Source organism: Amborella trichopoda, chromosome 11, assembly GCF_054954075.1.
Source record: "Amborella trichopoda isolate Santa Cruz 75 chromosome 11, AtrichopodaSantaCruz75HAP2 v2.0, whole genome shotgun sequence".
In the NCBI taxonomy this organism is placed as follows: Eukaryota; Viridiplantae; Streptophyta; class Magnoliopsida; order Amborellales; family Amborellaceae; genus Amborella; species Amborella trichopoda.
The window spans coordinates 30,589,334-30,602,910 of record NC_142346.1 but is presented as its reverse complement, the minus strand read 5'-3'; the positions used below and the strand labels follow the sequence as shown (position 1 = coordinate 30,602,910).

The 13,577-nt window shown below is 35.2% G+C and overlaps 1 protein-coding gene across 24 annotated transcripts in view; it reads right to left on the bottom strand.

Moving 5' to 3' along the window:
* Positions 1-13,577, bottom strand: part of LOC18449042 (MLO-like protein 4) — a 59,326-nt gene that overhangs the window by 8,797 nt on the left and 36,952 nt on the right. For 3 of the 24 annotated variants that reach the window (XR_016044676.1, XR_016044680.1, XR_016044677.1), the window contains 6 exons: positions 11,555-11,640; positions 11,427-11,472; positions 6,990-7,039; positions 6,788-6,828; positions 6,503-6,673; positions 6,378-6,413 (listed from right to left, as the gene is read on the bottom strand). Coding sequence is in view for 13 of the 24 variants with exons in the window: in XM_088852195.1 (XP_088708321.1) it covers positions 6,378-6,413; positions 6,503-6,673; positions 6,788-6,828; positions 6,990-7,039; positions 11,427-11,472; positions 11,571-11,640 (414 nt within the window). In the remaining 11 variants the exon portion in view is untranslated. Of the gene's footprint in view, positions 1-6,377; positions 6,414-6,502; positions 6,674-6,787; positions 7,040-11,426; positions 11,473-11,554; positions 11,641-13,577 lie in introns of those variants that run through there. The other 21 variants (XM_088852195.1, XM_088852188.1, XM_088852191.1 and 18 more) reach the window with 15 other exon arrangements.

The window sequence follows — 13,577 nt, the reverse complement described above, 5'->3', positions numbered from 1 at the left end:
GATGGTAACCTCCATTTTAAACAAACTTGACCTTCCAAAAATTGTCAATGTGGGACTAATTTTTGTGTCTTTTTTGAGCAAGCCAGTCAACCGCCTTAGCACAGTAAATTAGGGTAGATCGTGCGTCTACGCTTTTCTTGGGTGAGTAATCCCAGATGCACTCCTATGATAAAACTGCATGGGTGTCAATTAAATGAGCATGCTTTTGAAGCATGCCATATCAAATTAGCATGACCTCGAATTTACGAATTTTAGTGTGGCATATTAATGAGTGTGTCATGTTTCCAAATTAACGTGTCATATTAAATGAGCCTCAACAACATATTTTTTTAATTAAATAAATTAATTAGTGTGTCAAATTAAAAAACAGCCATTTAAAAGTTTTTTTTATTTATTAGTAAAATGGTTTTTTTGATAGGTTTTATTACCATATTTTATTTTATTTTTAATTTTTTTGTAGCTATTGTGCATATTGTGGATTTTTTTTTTGAATTTTGATATCTTTATTTTTCATTTTTTTGGGTAAAGTTTTTTTGAATTTTTTTAATATCATAACATTAGAATTTATTGGGGGTTTTATTTTTAATTTTAATTATATGATATGGAAGAATTTGCTAATAATTTTTTAATCACGTTTACTATAATAATATAATTAATAATTATATATTGATAACCAAATCTTGAATTTTATTTATTTATTTATTTACATTATAAATTATGTAATGTATTATTTTTCTTATAGTCGTAAATAAGATTGTTTAAATTTGATGATATTATAAGACATTTTAGATTTGTCCTTATTTGTATAGTAAAATAATTATAAAATATAAACAACAATTGCAATTTCATTACATAATTTCAATTTCATTACATAAAATTTCATTACATAATATTTTTAATATCATAACATTGTGAATTATAGTCAATTGATTGTCAATTTATAATTATAATGTGAAAATAACTTGTGTTGTTCAACTTTATTAATGCAAATACATATTGTAAAATTTAGGGTTCTTTGACTAATTAATTTTAAAGCAATTTGTTGATTAAAAGTGTGAATTAATCTCAGGTGCCCATTAATTTAGATGATTCGTTCCTAGATCGAGTCAATGAATTGTCACGCGAATTCAATCAATGGCACCAGCGTGACCAAGATGAAGAACAACATCGTTCTTTCATTTTGGTATTAGGTCGTATTTTACGAATTATATGCTTTATTGTAGTCCATATATGATTATATAATTCATCCATGATAATTATATGCTTCAACTTTTGTGTGATGTAAATTTAAAGGTTAACAATAGTTCATACAGGGAAAGAACATCTCAATATTCGCATATTGATGCAAAAAAATGAAAGTTATTAATGTAGTACCCCTAATTCTTATTTGATTCCTAAAAAACAATATTTATAATGATTTTTAATAATTTTTTAGATTTTATTAAAGGCCGAATCTGATCGATTCTGCCAATTCCCGATCCAAAACACCGATTCACCAATCCAAATGGGTTTTTGGGGTGCTCGATCCGGGGCACCAATCCTTTTTTTGATCCACTATATTGAAGCTACCCCTAAGTTCCCTCGGATGTATTCATTCCAAATTCTATGTTTTTTTGTCGCCACTCAACAATCTTAGCATCCTCTTCTCAGCTACACTCTATCTATGGATATTGTGTTTCGTGACCACCCAATCTTCCTCCCTATAAAACATGGTTGGTCTTACAACCATCTTATAAAACAAAGAAGTAAAATAAATTAGCTACTTAAATGATCAATTAGGAATCTAAGCATCAATACTCATTAAGAATCAATGCTAAGTGGGCACTAGCTTCAATGGTTACAATGTTGATGATTGAAACATCACATCACATTTTAATTCCATGTTGTCCTACTCCAAGAAAGTAAGTTCCTGACAGTGTTTTAAAATGCGGGATGCAACCAAAAGTGGTGGGGAAGCCGATGCAATGATGTGGCCCGGATGAGGGTGCATCGTGACGATGCGGTCAATAAATGTAAAAAAATTTTAAAAAATCTAAAAAAATAGGTTAATGCATAGAAAAAAATATGGAGGTGATATATGTGATAATAGGTATTTTAGTTTAATGATTAACTTCAAAATTATTATATGCCAGAGATTTTGTATCCAGTTATCCACTATCCCCTGGGCCATATTGCCCAATTGCCTGGACCATACATGCAAAACTATCCAGAGTTATAGTATTAAACGGAATGCCAGCCATAGAAATCCACTTTGCAATCAACTTACATATCTACTTCTTCTGTTCTTTCTTATATCTATTTTCAATTGTGGTTTGTTTTGTTTTTTTCTTTCTCCTGAACCACAATTTCAAGGCTAGGGATGCAAAAAGCATCCATTGACCCCTTAGAGAGATGTGTTCTTCTTTCAACACTACCAATATTTATAACCCTCTCTCTTGAGATTGGAGTACGAGTACCCCTTTACCTCATAGCAACTTCAGACATATCATCATCAAATAATTGCACATCATCAAGTAATTCTTTACTTTTCATTTTTTACTTCTCTTTATCTTTTTTCAATCTATCCAAATCTTCTCTAATCTCCTTTTTATAGCATCTATAGATTTTGAGCATGCTTTTACTTTCCCAGAAATTCTGGCTAAGTGCTCTTTTTGTCGAAAAATACAACCCATATAAGTATTTCCACAGAGTAAGCATATCACACAATTTTTATCTTTCAGATTTTTAAGTTTAGCATATTTCCAAGCCAGATCCTTATTACTAGAAGATTGGAAAGAAGACATTGCCTCAAAAATAAGTATTACAATATTACTATATAAGAAGGAATAAAAAGTTACTAACTCTGTGAAGCAGTGTTCGATTTCTTCACGGCCTCTAAAACCCCCGATTTCTTATCACAAATTCACCCTAACATTCCCAAATTAACAATCAAAAGCATCAAATCAACATCCAAGTATCAAACAGCCGCCAAATCGAAGATTTGAATGAGAAATAAATTTTCGCCAATTTTTTTTTCTCTCGATTTGATCCAAAAAAAGCCACAAAAGTGGCTGGAAATCATCGTTTAGGGGGTTTAATACCCCCCAAACAGTTTCTCCCACTTTTGGATGGTCAAAAAGACCATTTTACCCCTCCCCGAGGGGCAAAATCGAAAAAAACTTTGGCAGAAGGGGATGCAGTGCGATGCGGTGTGATGCGAGATGCGGCATGATGCGGCGCATATGCGACTGCATAGGTCAAAAGCTCATATGCTATCATTTCTGGTGCGGAGCCCACCGCATACGGCATGATGCGGCGACGCTGCCGCATTTTAAAACCATGGTTCCTGAAGGAATGGACGAGGGCAGGCTATCATATCCTTGGAAGTAATAACCAAGATGCATTTACATTTCACTGCTGCTACCAGTGTTCCAAAAGGTGGATCGCCCAACGTTGGGAGGATCAGGGGTGGGCGCATCGCACAGGCCTAGGCGCCCTAAACAAGTGGTGGTCCCTGGGCACCCGCCTAGACGGCTACTCAATGCCCAGACATAGGCGGCCGCCCAGGAACTGCACCCCACCCAGAGGCAGAAAATAGTTTCGTTATGGTTATTTTTTGTCCCTTTTTTTTTATATAATAAAGGGCCAAAAATGGGGAGTTTAGGTCCATTTGAAACCTAAAACTTATTAGAGAGAGAAAGCCCCCAAAAAACTTATTAGGATTGTAGGGTTTTTCGAAGTTATGAGAAATTGATCAAAACATTACCCATTTATATATGATTTAATTTTTGATGTTTTATAAATCTATTGGGGCGGTTTTTGGAAGATTTTGAGTCCTTAGAAGCATCTTTGAGGTGGACGTTTGAAGATTGAGCAATCAAACTCAAAGTAAGTGATATTTTTTATTGCTTATATAAATTGCATTATTTTGAGATGTCTTCTTCGGGATCTAATAGGAGTGGTGATCTCGGTTGAAAATATGACTACAACCCAGATCTTAATGATAAAAATTGTATAAGATGCAATTTTTGTGAGAAGGATACAAAAGGGGGCATAAACCGGTTCAAGAAACATCTTGTCGGTATCAGGGGAGATGTTGCCCAATGTAAAAAGACTCCTAATGTTGTTAAAGAGGAAATAACCAATTTTTTGAATATAGTAAAAATAAAAAAAGATGAGAGAAAGTGCCTTTTTTGAAAAAGGTGGTGAGTGTCAGGAAGGAAGCTGCAGAAGTTAAGAAAGATGCATGGCTCAGTATGGGGTTTCTATTATGACTAATGCTTGGAGTGATAGAAAGAGAAGAAGTCGGATGAATTTGCTTGTGAATTGACCTTTAGGGACTGTTTTTTTGAGGTCTATTGATGCCTCTAATCATATCCATGATACCCATTACATATTCCAAGTTTTAGAGAAGGGAATCAAGGAGGTTGGGGAGCATCATGTTGTACAGGTTGTCACAGACAATGCCCCTCCTAATGCTACTTCAGCTAATTTGTTGTGCATAGCTTATCCTAGAATCTTTTGGACACCATGTGCAGCACATTGTATAGACCTTATGCTTGAGGCTCTTAGTAGTTTAACCGAGATATCAGGTGCAGTGAAGAAGGAAACGTCAGTTACAAATTTCATTTATGGCCACCATCTCACCCTCAGCATGATGCGTAGATTTACAAAAAAGAAAGAGATTGCAAGGCCTGTGGTCACGAGATTTGCGACCTGGTACTTATACCTAGATAGCATACATTCGAGGACAGTGTAGTTACGGAAGATGTTTACCTCGGATGACGGGAGAGCATGCAAGTGGTCCAAAGATTAGGTTGGGAAGAAGGGGCGAGATATTATCCTCTATACTGCTTTTTGGCAAGGGGTGAAGGGCGCTTTTAAGGTATTTTTTTCTCTTGTCAAAGTCCTTCGCATGGTTGATAGTGACAAGCCTTCTATGGGCTATATATATATGAGGCTATGGAGAAATGCAAAAGAGAGATAGCCCAAAATTTTGATAATGATGAGAACTGCTACAAGCCTGTTTAGGAGATTATTGATGAGAAGTGGGATAGGCAGCTACATCGGCCATTGCATGCAACTAGTTATTATTTGAACCCAGTTTTTTTTTATGCTTACAAGGATATACACACAAATAGCACAATTATGATTGGAATTAATAAGTGTGTAGATGTCTTAGTCCCTGATCCTGATATCCAGGATATTATATGCGCTGATGAGCTGATAAATTACATGTGCTCATTAAAATCTTTTGTGAGTCCAATGGCGATGAGGCAAAGGAACAAAATTGATCCAAACAGTAATAACATTCTTAAGTTCATCAAGTTCAAGTAATCAAGTTTCATTTTTATAATTCTATTATTTATTTATGATTTTATTCTTTATCTTTGCATCCAATTGGTGGAGCCAACATGGGTGTAGTTCTCTAAATTTACAAAAGTTGGCCATTCGGATCTTAAACCTAACCACTTCCTCATCCGGTTGTGAGCGCAATTGGAGTACTTTGAAGGGATAAGGTCGTAAGAGTAATTTATATAATTGTATTAATAATACATGAAACCACATATTTTAATGAGTTTCATTTGATTTTGTTGGATTCATACAAAGAGATGGAACATGCTTGAATCAAAGAAGCTCAATGACCTAGTCTATGTCAAGTATAATCGATTCTTGAATGACAGGTTTGCTAAGAGAGATAAGAGAGACTCCATCAGATCAAAAAATATGGACAACGCTATGGAGTGGTTAGTTGATGATGATGAGGTAGAAGAACATGAAGGATTGATATGGGACATGGTCATGGATGCTATAGGGACATCAGCTGACCCTCTTAGGGCCACTAGATCTTCTACACAGAGAATGAGGGTGGAGGAGGAAGATGAGGAATAAGAGGTAGATTCATAAGAGACGGAGGAGGGCGACCAATATGTTGAGGAGGGTAACAGCTCCGATGAATATGATGCCAACTCAGCTGACCCTAATTTGCTGACCCTAATTTTTCTGATGATAAATGATGAATGTTGAATAATTATTAAACTTTGAACTTTGATTGAACTATGAATGGTAAATTTTAAGTTTTAATTGGATATGGATTATGGACCAACTTATGGTCATGCTTATAGAGTGTGTGCTAATGTGCAGTATACTTTCAACTCTAATGTGCCTTAAATACCTAGTTCTTATATTTTATATAATATATCACTGTAGAATCCTTTCTGGATTCAACTGTGCCGCCCAGGTTCTGGGCGCCCGCTTAGGTGCTGGGCGAAACTAAAAAAGATACTCTTATTGAACAAAGAGTCAAAAAGGAAATGGTAAGGAACTGGAAGACATCTCCAGCAGAAAGTAGCCACAGAGCTAATTCATATTCTGCACTAGATCAAATGGCTTCTTACCAATGACCAGATAAATGTTGCCATTTCGAAAGAATTCTGCATGCACAAGAACAAAAATATTAATCAAATTCGAAGAGCGGATGACCTTATAATGCCAAAAAATGTCATAGTTACATTTCACCAACCTGAAAGGAAATGAACTGTATCAACCATAAAAGTAGTTCAGGTTTTCCAAACCAAAAGAGCTCATCACGTGGCTTTAGCTGATTCCCTGTAAGTGGGCCAGTTGTTTCTACAATTTCAAGAGCTAAACATGCCACTACATGCTGAAGTTTTGTGCCAACAACCAAGATCAACTTCATCCATATTGAATGCACGCAAGCAGAAGTTCAATCAGCCATCCATGAAGGTGAAGGAAACATTGAAATATTAGGAACTCGCTTCCTTTCAAAGCAAAGAGAAATACTTACAATTGCAGGGATGAAAGACAACCATAAATAAATATTAAGGCCTGCACGAAGTAAAACAAACACAAATAATGGGTCAAATGTAAACTAAGTCTTAAAGTCACTTTCAATGTGGAGGGACTTTATTGTTGGAGTCCTTTATCAATATAGATAGACCTTATCCCATAATTTTCCAGTGCTGAACATGAGTCTTTTAAGGCATTACCATGGACATTCACAAAAATGCAGACTATAGCATAACCCCAAAGTGGCCAGCTGCAAAATTGATCAACAAAAACCATGCTTTAGTATCATAATATGTACTATATCAAAATTATCAAAAAAATATATGATTGCTAAGAAATCCCCATGTGCATATGCAAATAAACTATAGGTAAGTCAGAATGCAGTTCTTGAACATAAGAATTTTGAAGGTTAATATCCCGCAAAGAAGGCATACATGGATCATTCCTGAACAAAAAGGACTAAAACAGTATTTACCAGAAGCCATCATGGACATAGGGTAATAATGTAAAGAATGATGAAGCCAAAAGCAAGGACCATTATACATCTAACAGTAGTTACCAGAAGTGATGTAGGGGAAATTTGAAGAAACATAAAAATCAGCAAAAAACACATTGCCAAAGCAATTTTGGAGAAACCCTAAGGCTTTCTCTCACCTGGGGCTCAAGCCTTAGGCTTCCTTTACAAGACAGTATTTCTTTTCTTAAAGAGGAAGAATACATGAATGACTCTCTAGCTCATTATGCCCTTATTTATATTGAAAAATTATTGCTTGGGACAATATTTGTTGATACAATTAACTTTTGACCAAAAGGTCCTAACTTAAGTATAACTTGAAACTAAACTCCCTAACTTTAAATAATATATCTAAAGAGTCCCCAGAATTCCCAGAAACTAAAAAACCCTAGAATTAAACCCTAAAACTAAAATAAAAATATACATCCTTTAAAATTGAATAGAAATTAAAAATAAATATGATTTTTCCCTCCATCATTCTCCCCTTGTTAGAGAAAACTCGTCTTCGAGTTTTAAATTGTGCTAAAGATGAATTCAGCATCAAAACTACCTTCTTTTTCCTTGTCGGCTCAAATATTATTCAAGGTAAAAAACAATCCTCAGGAAATGGGTCCTGATATGCATATTGAGGAATCCAAGCAAATTTATCAAATTCAGTTATCTTTGAATTCCCATTGGAAATCATGTAAGATATTCCAAACTCAATTTTTTGGTCCTTGGAGGTTTTTTCAACATCTATTTGATCATTTTCTGAAATCAAGGCCATAATTTACGGTTGGGACGACCACACTTCCATCGCGTTACTCTGATTCCAATGCCCTAAATTTGTTGAACATTCGACCTCTTCACTATTGATGAGACATTCAAAGGGCATGATTTTGATCAGTCCTCCTGCTGCCTTCTCTCCGTATTCTTCCCACTCTTCCAAAATATCTTCACGATCATCTTGATCCTTATCATAGATCGGATCTCCTAAAAGATTTTATAGTTCATTTGAGTATATATCAAAGATTGATGGTGAAACCCAATCTAAAATTTGCTGATTTTCCATACAATTGGTGTCAAAACAAAAAATTTCATCCATGAAATCGAAAACCCTAGAATGATAATCCCCACATCTAGGTCTTCTATTGCTGTCCTCATCACCCGACTCCACACGCGGAGCGCAAAAGTGAAAATGCTTGCACTCCAGATCCTCTTGGGCTGAAAGATCACCACCGTCTTGCCCATTATTGAAGCTCGCAAACTGCTACGCCAACTGTTGTACTTGCCTTTCAAGTTCCTCAATTTTGTCATCTATGGGATCACGGAGTCGAACTACGAAAATCCCCCTTCTACAGTCCCTTCCCACTAGTATAGGTTTGCCGAAATCACAAACTCTATGCAAATAATTAACAAAAATTGCTAAAATCAGCAAGATCTAGATTGTTTTGGTAAAACTTTGGCCAAAATCAACTAACCCTAGACCCAATTATAACTTCCCCTCATTGTTGTTGACCTAGGGCACCAAAAACAGTGGTGCTACAGTAAATCCGTATGTTCTACAATAACTTATGTACTTGCTACAGTAAGTTCCATACTTGCAATGGTAACTTCCATGTAGATCACGAGCTCTGATGCCACTTTGATGCAGGGGAAATTTGAAAAATATAAAACTCAGCAAAAAGTAGCTTGACACAAGAAATTTTGGAGAAACCCTACAGTTTTCTCTTACCTAGAGCTCAAGCCTTATGCTTCTTTTACAAGACAAAATCTTTCTTTTCTTAAAGAGGAATACATGAATGACTCTTTTAGCCCAGCATGACCTTATTTATATTGAAAAATTATTGTTTTGGACAACATTTGCTATAAAATTAACTTTTGACCAAAAGGGCCTAACTTATGCATAACTTGAAACTAAACACTCTAACTTTAATTAAAATATCTAAAAAGTCCCTCGAATCCTAGAAGCTAAAAAACCTTAGAATTAAACCCTAAAACTAAAATCAAAATATACATCTATTAAAATAGAATAGAAATTAAAAATAAGTATAATTTTTCCCACCATCAAGAAGCCATCATGGACATAAGGTAATAATATAAAAAATAATGAAGCCAAAAGCAAGGATCATTATACATCTTCTTGTAGCATGAAATTTTTATGTCGTCAGTAATAATCTAAAGAGAATTGTACATTAATAAATCCCCTAAATTACCATTATTTAAAAAGTCCCCCTCAAGAATTCATATTATGTTCATTTTTTTCTTTTTTCTTTTTTTTTTCTCAAAATGTCCCTATTCAGACCTTGAAGGTCTAAAGTTCAATATTTTTCTGCTCATAAACATACTTTGGACCTTGAAGATCCGAAGTTTTTGTACATGACAGTTAAGGTCTCAAATCAACTTCAGAGGTCTAAAGCAGTAAACATAGGATCTTGAGATTTGAGGCCGTGGTTGTTAGAAAAAAAAATTTGGGAGGGGAAGGGGGAGGGGGTTTAAATAACAGATATATGCGGGATATCCAAGTAAATCTCCCTAATTTAAACTCGTGCAAGGATGCCTCTCTTAAAATAGGACCATTGTCTTCCAAGGTACATTAACATATACAGCAAAATGATCAATTGGGACAAAGAACACATTTCCATTTTACATGTCTGAACTGGTGAGTCCAAGTCTAAAAACTCCTAAAAAGATACGATGCAAGAGAACCAGGCACCTAGCTACCAAAATTTATACTTTGGACAGCACATGTACGACATAGAATACCACTAATACATCCTTATCGTACAGCAATTCGAAATATACTACAATAAGCTATGGTGAAGAAGCACTTCATATATTGTTGTGCTTATTCCTTAGAATTTCACAAACATTTAGGCAAATACCCTGAGTACCTATATAGACTCTAACAGCCCCATCCAGCAAGCTAAGATCATGACTGCATTGAAATATTGAACAAGAGAGTTTGTTGCTTAGATTTCATGTCCATATTGATGGAATACAATTAAGCTTTCTTTCATCTAAGATAGTTTCACAGATGACATAACAACTGAAGTCAGTTAGAAGAACTAGATGGAAAAATCTGTTGTATATTTTTCATCAAGCTCAAAATGGGGCTGAAAGAATGGTAAAGAGTACAAGAGCAAGGTAAACATCCACAGTTTCCATTAAATTAATAAAATCTACTACAAGCCCTACTGAATTGTGCAATTAATACTCACGATCAAGGAAATACACAAAAAAATAAAAATAAATAAATATAAAAACACATCAAAGAAATACACAAATACAACAAATATGATACACAGGTTATTTATACTCCCTCAAACTGATGTGGAGATGATCAGACATCAATAAATTAGCAGGATTTAAGCGTTGCTTTCCCATCGTAATCTTTGTAAGGATGCCTGTTATTTGGGTATGAAAGATATCCACATACACGTCTTTCCATCAAAAATGGCCTTCAATTTATATAATATTAATTTGTTTATCAATACTGAATTGACGGCAGTTTTAATGTCACTTTCTTTACATGCATGTAGTAGAGTGGCAGTTTAAATATTCCAATATCTAAGAAAGAGCACCAAACTCAGAGTCTCACCAGAGGTTAGCAAACGGCACTTCCTTGAATTGGAAGGGCATTGAAGAAAACACAATATCTAGTGGTTGATCGTGTATTATGAAACCATCTAATAGGTGGATTATTAATTCACTTTCACTCACATGGCTGTAAAAACGTGAAAGTACATGGCATGCGAAGAACTGACCACCATTCCATTCAGGGGAAGGGGGTATGAACACTACCCAATCAAGTTACACTCGCAACATGCCAAACCATCAAGGCTAAATGCCATAGGCAAGGCTAGGTTAGCTTGTTTGGATTCCTTGGCACAAGAAAACTTCCAAGGTATGAACCCTTGACCTCCCTCACCCAAATTGATATGTCTAACTCTAAGCTGAAGTTTAAGGGATAATAATGTGGAAGTTCACTGATATAATCAGATCACTACTTAATGAAGAAGATTTTCAAGGGCATGGTACATAAAATCTATTTAGGGAAATATTGGACATGAATAAAGACTTAGAAAGTGAATTGATAGCTAACAAGATCACAAATTTAAGTTAATAGATCATGATATCGTACCCTAAATGTACTTGATGCTCCCTGACTGGTACCCAAATGCACCTCTCTGTTATGATTCTCAGTTATTTCATGAACTAATAACAAAAAATTACTTTGATAAAATGTGTTTCTTATGTACAAGATCATACCCAATGCCTACAATACCATGAAATTCGTCTTCCATGCTACGAACCATATATTTATGAAAATCATAAGTGAGGGGCAGTTTGTGATTCTGCAAAAGAAACAAAACAAAAATAAGTGAAGGTCCCAAGTGTCTATAGCACTTAAGTTTGTCGTACAAAATGACCATTACAGAAATTTCCCACCATAACTTATCCAATGACCAAATTTTCCAACCATAACTTATCCAATGACCAAATTTTTCCCTGCAAAAGATCTAAACGGGATCTCACAATCAACCATATCCAAATGAAGAATGGATTTGCATATTAATCATTGTTTGTAACAAAACTTACTTGAGCAATTGACCCAAATGTTTCGTACTAATTTGCTAAAGCATCTTCAAAATGATAGCCTAGTGCAATTTCTACTAACAATGTTGACCTCAAATGGGTATATAAAAACATGATTCAATTGATCTCTATGAAGATCTTTCATTGAACAAGACAACAATAAAACCATAAAAAAAAGGAATCTTACACATATGTACTTTCAGATGTGCATACATGTACGCATACATATGTTACACACAATCCTTCATGTGTTCATGCATGCACGCATGCATAAATATATGCATGTGTAATCACTTGGACACACATCTGTAAGTCCACATGCCTGAACACCCATAATGGTTACATTGTTTCATTTTTTCTATCTTAGGATAAGTAATTCCTTTATTTTATTAAAGTATGTAGCAAACTAGGACCATTAATGAATGATTACCCCATGCATGGCATTCCTGGAGCAAATAAATAAGCTGTATGAGCAACAAATCTCTGCCTCATAGGCCCATACATATGCAAGCAGGAGTACTTCTTTCCTATATGTGTATTATTGTTTATCCTTTACAATTTAAACAAGGACCTTCATCTATGTAAATATATGATGATTTTGTAACCTAATTCACTCAAAACATGTTTCCCCTCATGCTTTAGAACATTTCTAACATTCTCTTCTCCAAATTTCACTAACAAGTGTGTTTACCTTGTCTAAAATCAACAACCAGCGTTCGACTATAAAATCATGAATCTAAACCAAAGTATGCATAAGAAGATACCAAAAATTAGCCACCAGACTGCCCGAACTTAAGGAAGGAAACTTGGAGGAATTGGATACCGAACATTTATTGGAATTAAAAATACACATAGAGGGATCACTAATAAGATCAGCCACATTAAAATGTCCTTATAAGAGTAATGTTGGGTTTTGTGGCCTTTAAAGGCCTAGAGAGCTTGTAAAATGATGTATAGTGGAATATACACTTCAGTGGGAGTGTGTGTGTAGACTGACCAGGGTTGGGCGGTTTATTGCCTTGGTCATGTCCAAAACCCTTGGCCCTGGGCATGTGGCACAACCGAGAAGGGTTTGATGTAGATCATCCCTTGTTGAGGTCGGAGAGATGCCCAAAGATCATGTTTGTAGGCTAGGAGAATTGTGTGCTCTCTTGTGTGCGGTTGTAAGCGTCTGAGAGCAAAGGCCAAATCCTCAACAAACTTCCGCACAACATGTACATATGACAGCCACATGTATATGTGCATTGAGAGAACCCCATTTGCATTGTAATCATAAGTGCTAAACTTGCTTTTAGAAGGGGGAACTAAAATCCATAATCAATGATCATGCTCTCGTTGTTTTATTATGCAACTTTGACAAGCCAATCATGAGTCCCAGCAAAGAGACTGTGGTTCATGGGATTTTGTTGGGCTGGATAAGAGAACCGTTGCGAGTCATGGTTTCAAGGGCGAGTGGAGTGCCCTTATTGTCATCTATGTTGACCCATAGGTACAAGTCCACTCCGAGTATATCTTATCTTAATATTATAAATGTTTTTTACTTTTAAATATTTTTTTCAGAATTTTAAAATATTATTTCTGGTGTAATTTTTATAAAGGATATATCTGAAACTTTCATAACTTTAAATAACACATGTGGGACCAAGGATCAAGCCTCATATGGGGGAGCATGTGCAACGTAGAGACCACACCCTAT